General features: G+C 49.9%; 1 protein-coding gene across 1 annotated transcript; it reads left to right on the top strand.

The window, feature by feature from the left end:
• Nucleotides 1–4244: 4244 nt before the first annotated feature.
• Nucleotides 4245–5385, top strand: PODANS_2_14250 (uncharacterized protein; the record flags this gene model as incomplete). Its single annotated transcript, XM_001903221.1, has 2 exons — nucleotides 4245–4650; nucleotides 4700–5385. The coding sequence occupies 2 exons, from the start codon at nucleotides 4245–4247 to the stop codon at nucleotides 5383–5385; spliced, it is 1092 nt and encodes a 363-aa protein (XP_001903256.1).
• Between the last annotated feature and the right edge of the window lie 1005 nt (nucleotides 5386–6390).

Below are 6390 nucleotides of genomic sequence, written 5' to 3'. Positions count from 1 at the left end.
TGTTTTGTGTGTTTTCTCCCATTTCAGTAGCCCTCTTACAGGCAGAGGTCTCTTCGCTCCGTAAGGCCAATGAGGCACTAAGTAAGCGCCGGAGAGTTAAAAAAACACGTGTACGGCTCGGAGGATCACTTACTGTGCAAGATGCACAGGATCTACTAGACTAGAAGGCCGTGGGTGGGGAGGTAGTGGAAGAAATACAGCCGGATGGCGGTAATGCAGGGGGGGCTCGTACGACGGTTCGGTGCTGTGGTGTGTGCGGCAAGCCTGGCCATAACGCGCGCACTTGCCAGGAGGCTGGGGAATCATCTGATTCAGCCGTTTCTGATGTAATTGTAGTTGCTTCCTAATGTTGTTGCGGTATAATTGAGGATAGTTGTTGTAGGGTGGTGGAGACTGTACGACTCGCTTATATGTACGACTCGCTTATAATATACGTTATACTCACTGATGTCAAAAAACATAACCAGGGGCATGGGAAGGTGGTCTTTTATGCCAGTGCTAGGGGCCATTTTGCTTGCCTTCTGAGAAAGTCGGTTGCATCGGCTGCATGGCACTCCTGGAGCCCCATCGCACTATAGACGTTAATCATACTGAGGAGAGTCCGGGGTCAAGCAGGAAGAAAAGGGTACGGTACTTACACTGCCGGTTTTCTTTGCAAAAACGCACTCTGCACAAACAAACCTTCGTATGCGTTGATTTGACGCCTGGGAATCCATGGCGCCAGGACCAAGCTGATGACCAGCTTTAAAATATACCATCGGGGGCAAGTTCTCAGCTAGCATGGGAAGAAGTGCCATTCCACCATCCACAACCGGTCTGGGGTTGGTCTCAACTGTCTCATAAACACTCGTGCAGTCACATTCGGACACTGGACTTGCCATCGGAGCCATGGAAGGTTTGTTGTTGCCATGAAGGAGAGGTAGGTCCCAGTTTGAGCTCCCAAGACCACAAATTTGATCCTCCTCAATGCAGCTGACTTGTAAGGGATATTCTGAAGCCTGTATTGCACAGTGTTTGCGTCATGATCAAAAGAATAGTGTGGATCGGCCCATAGGAGATTTCGTGGCGTTGGTATGCCAGGCCCGATTTGGGGTGCATAGTCGCGTGAAGCTGAGTGTTTTCCCGGGGTGCTTTTCCGGGATGGCGTGAAGGTTGCTCGCTCCAGTAGGTCCTCTGCTGGTCGGTTTGGGGGACGGTATGCTTCCTCCTGATCTGATAAATGGTTAGCGCTGGGGTTTATAAGTCCTAGACACGTTGCAAATGATAATGATGTCTTCTAACCGTAGGTTGAATGAAAGCAAAAGTGGATTCATCGATCTGGTAGTCTCGAAGCCAATCATATGAAGAAAAGTCAAGTAAAGCATCAATATCATTGTCGGTCCCGCATGTCAAACCTGGATCTCCTGGGCTGGTCTCCATGATTGTTGTAAGCCGAGACGCAAAGTGAGTGCTACAGATGACGGGAGTTCGGGTGAGTTTGAAAAGACGTCAGGAAGGCAATGAGGCACAATCTGGGCAGTCATGTCGGTCAAGTTCATAATAAACAGACCCTACCTTGATCTTCAGAAACCAAGTGGCCAAGGTAAGGTAAGGCAAAACAAACGGGCAGCATTATGCTAACATTTGATTGGCCGAGGGTGCCCGTGGCTTGCTCGCTTCGACGGCCAGCGTCTCGGAGACTGCATATATTCGTATAGAGGGGTCTGTGCCGTCGGGTTTCGCTTGCTGCACACATATGTACGGTTTTAACGACACAATCACCGTCGATCTTGTCACTGGCAAGTTTGCTTTTTTCCGATTATCAGTGATGATGGTGCTATTCTCGCCCTACCGCTATCGGTCTTTGCCGCATGATGACTCCATCCGAATTCTGCGGATCCATCCGAGCCCTCGCCGCGATGCGCCAATTCGATGCAGACTGGACATCCGTCGTCTTTCTGAGCTGGCACCACCGTACGAAGCACTTTCATACACTTGGCAGATGCATTAGAGACAGTGCAGATATTCATCGGAGATACCGATGCCCAGCTTAAGGTCACTCGGAACTGTTTCAACGCGTTGAAAAACCTGCGACTTGCCCGACACCCCCCGCCCAATGTGGATTGACGCCATTTGCATCAACCGGGAAGATAACGAAGCAAAATCACATCAAGTCCGGATGATGGACTGGGTCTGTGCCTCAGCCAGTCGCACCGTCGTTTACCTCGGAGAAGAGACATCTAGCAGCCGAACCGTTTTCAAAGATCTTTCCCAGGCTGTTGATGGGCCCTTCAAACTCTTTGAGGATGGCATCTGGAGACCAGAACGCCCTAGTTCGGATGAGGGTGTAGTGGTGGGATTGGAAGAGCTGATTGACCGTTCATGGTTCTCTCGAATCTGGGTACAACAAGAGGTATATGTGAGCGACGGACAATCGGTCCTGGTAGTGTGTGGTTTAGATCACGCCTCGTGGGAGCTGCTCCATCGCTGTCTCTTCGGGTACAAAAGGTAGACCTTGGTAGTCAACCGATCTGCAGCTCCCGGTGTACTGACTTTATCCTCTTATAAATAGAAGCTTCCCACCTGGTGGAGTTTGTGGAGAGCCCTCGGCTCAACTAAATCGTGTCAAGCAACTGACCTCCGAGTCAAAGTATTTGCGCTGAAAGCCCTAATCGGTCCCGGGAGCATCAGTCTGGATCACATCATCGACTATTTTCGAAGTCTTGAATCAGTTCTGGCCGCAGTTGCAGAGTACTTACTACCAATCATAGGCTTGACGTTACTGTTGGCCGTCCGCCATCCCCATGGTCGCGTTGGTCTTGCTTCTTGGGTCCCCGACTGGTCTCAAACGCAGTCACTGTGGGGCTTAGATGCCTTTGGTATGGCCGTCCGAAAAGCCATGGGCAACACCAAAAAAGGATATGTTGACGAAAGGCCAAATGAGTTAGTACCTGGTACCTATCCAGCGCTCATCAGCCTGTTGAGGTACCTGTAAGGCTGAGTAACCCGAGCCAATCTTTGCTGCAGCTTTCATTACATCTTTTTTTTCCAAGGCCGTAGAATATGACCCTGGAATTTTGTGTGTAGATGGTTGGCGTGCTGGGAGTATCACTAGACTGGGGGCAACGTTCCGTTTTTGTGACACAAAAGACACAAAGCAACAATTGGCACGCATTCAGGAAGTTACACGGCGGCTAAAGAGGGATGGGATGATACCCGAGGGCTATATTCTACCATCTCACATCAAGGATCACAACATCATATCATGTGGGTGTGCGTCCGTTGTTCATGTCTCTACCCCACAGTCTAACTAACCAATAACACTAACCACTTCTTGCTTAGCATTCAACAATCTAGGCACGGTAGAAATGAGACAGCTTTTTACCAGAGGCCTTGTTTCGGCAGGTGATGAGGATGAACTGGTACGTGTTACTCACTTACGTACCTGGCGAAATACGCCACCCCAAGCATCTGCATCATTCTCGCATACCTTTCCCCAACTGTCGCCAGGTTGAAACCGCTACTGATATATGTTTCATTAAACAGAATAGCATGTACCTTGATTGGTTTCCCTCCGAAGGAGACGTTCCTTCGTGGATAATCCCGGAGGCCACACGACACTTGAATGGCTGCAAGTTCTTCGTGATTGGGGAACGTCTTATTGGAATAGCACCCGAGGCTGCACAAGAGTCAGATGTTCTTTTAATCATCAAGAAAACACATTGGCCATGTCTCTTACGACCAGCTCCGGGTGGGCGCTGGCAACTTGTCAGTGGAGATTGTTATGTCATGATTTGGAGGAAGAAGTTGGGTATAAGGAACTTCAGTTTTCCGTCGGAGGAACATGGGATGGGCCGAGAATTGAGGGTTGGTTGGACGAGGAGCCAGAAAAATTGGAAGTCTGGTAGATTCCAAAATACCCGGGAGTACATCACCTTTTGACGGAGTTCTGGGTGAAGGAGTTGCAAAAATGCCCCGGAGCTGTAGCTTTCAGAGTGTGAGGCGGTAGACTGTCCCACTTTTTAGAGGTTTTCAGGGGCTGATATCAACGTCAAGAGATTCGCTCGGTACTATATTGGTGCTAACGTGCTTGCGTTCCGGAACCGGAAGCTAGTACCTGCTCTAGACTGTTTGCCATTTAGCTTCGGATTGCGTCATTTGGAGTCGCTGTCCGCCATGCACACCAAGACAACTGACAGCTATATGATCTCAACAGCCAGGGTCATATCTTTGCGCAATCTGAGAGCTTAACGTGTCCTCCAAGGATGGAAAGAACACCAGACTTTTCGGCAATCCCTGTCATTGATCTGTCCCGCTGTTATGATCCAAGCACAAGGCCTGAGCTTTTAGCCGACCTTCGCCATATGTTGACCGACGTGGGGTTTCTGTACCTCATCAATCACCGTCTTTCCGACGTTACCAATGCAATCATTGACATTCTGCCACAGCTTTTTGCTCTTTCGCCTGAGCAAAAGTGTGAAGTAGCACTTATAAACTCACCCCATTTCCTTGGCTACAGCGGTGAAGCAACCGAGACAACAGCAGGCCAACCTGATATGAGGGAGCAGTTTGAGTTTGCAACGGCGTCATCCGATGTCTGGGAAGATGGAGGTAGAAAGGGTCCATTATTCCAACGGCTTCAGGGCCCTAATCAGGTACGTAGTCTGCCAGGTGAAATCTTCATTGTACCTTAGTAACAAGACTTCAAAGTGGCCCAGAGTCTCATCCAAAATTAGAGGAGCCATAACCTCGTACATATCCTCTCTCTCAGACCTATCCATAACCTTTCTGTCATTGGTTGCTGAAGCTCTCAATCTCTCGCCCGATAGCTTTGATCACTTCCTCTCAAACTTCAACCGTCTCAAACTCATCAGATACCCCCCGCCTAATTCAACCAGGGATACCAAAACCCAAGGTGTAGGCCCCCACAAAGATTCCTCAGGCTGGTTCACGTTCCTTCTCCAAGCCTCTGGGCCAGATGTCAAAGGCCTTCAAGTCTTGAACAACAACGGCGACTGGATCGACGTCGCACCGATCGAGGGAAGCCTCGTGGTGAACATTGGCCAGGCCTTCGAAGTAGTCACGCACGGTGTATGCAAAGCCACAGTTCACCGTGTCATTCTGGACCGCCTGAGAGAAGGTAGATACAGCGCCGCATTCTTTCAGGGGATCAGAGGGAGCCTGACCAGGACGGAGGCGACAGAGACATTGAGACATCACTTTGAAGGATGGGACGCAAAGGGCAAGCCTGCAGCGATCGCAGCACAAGACGTTGAGTCGCCCTTTTTGAGGGGAAAATATGAAACGTGGGGGGAGAGCCAGCTAAGAACGAAGATTAGGAGTCATCAGGATGTTGGGAGGAGGTGGTATCAGGAAGTTTGGGATGGATACATGGAGGATGTATAAAGAAGCTTCAGGAGAGTCATTATTCCTACCAGGTATTTATATTCCCCAATCGATATCGGGTATACCACGTAAAGCCATAGTGGCTCGATCACGGCCTGTATAGACAAGTCCAAAAACCAAAAGCAAAATCCCATACCCACATCTCAGCTATTACTGAGTAGGTAGCTACCTTCTTCTTAACCGGCTTTGCCAGTAACCGAGAGTCTTTATCCGCTCCTCAATCCTCTTTTCCAACTCCTCCTCCCATTCTGGGTATTCGTCATCGCCACGCTCTTGAGATCTGGCGTCCTCCATCGTGTCTGAGAAAATGTCCCTCGCAATACAAAGCGGGCATGCAACCCGATAGCCGCACCCTACCCTCTCAAAATACCAAGCATGTCTCGCCGGGCCCGGGCATCGACCACCGGGGCATGTAAACCGTCCTCCACCACATACCCAGCGGTTTCCATTATCCACACACGAAATGACATCAGGTACGGTGAGGTCGAAATACAGACCCGATGGGGCAGAAGTTGAGCTGGGGCTGATGCTGACATCAAAAATTTGATCTGGAAGCTCAACAAGTGTAGGAATCCTGGTGGTGGAGGCGTAGGGTAAACCAGAATTCTTATCCCAGTCGTCTTCCTTGACCTCCTGTGTGTTGATCTGAGCTGCCCTTTCCGCTGTGGTGCATTGTAAATACCACTCAAAATCACCAACACTTTGAGGATTGGGAAGCCTTCCAGCGAGAACCTTTCCGTTGTTGTAGAAGTCGGGAATAGGGTACGGCTCATATGGTAGTTCGAACTTTTGGCCGACGCAACGGGCAACCGTTGTGTTCACGTTGTCGGAGACTACAGCGTTGATGGACTGAATCTTGACGAAACAATACTTCGGATCCCGGAGAGCTGCCGCCTGTGTCTCGTCCAAAATCATCGACCAGAGTTCGGGCGGAAATGATAGGTCGCGCTGTCTGGGACTGATACAGTGAGATCCATTGCGGCTGATCAGGTCTTCGATCCAGTT

The sequence above is a fragment of the Podospora anserina genome, chromosome 2 (genome assembly GCF_000226545.1).
Source record: "Podospora anserina S mat+ genomic DNA chromosome 2, supercontig 3".
NCBI lineage: Eukaryota > Fungi > Ascomycota > Sordariomycetes > Sordariales > Podosporaceae > Podospora > Podospora anserina.
Note: the sequence above shows the minus strand (reverse complement) of the source record. Positions and strands in the feature narration are given on the sequence as shown.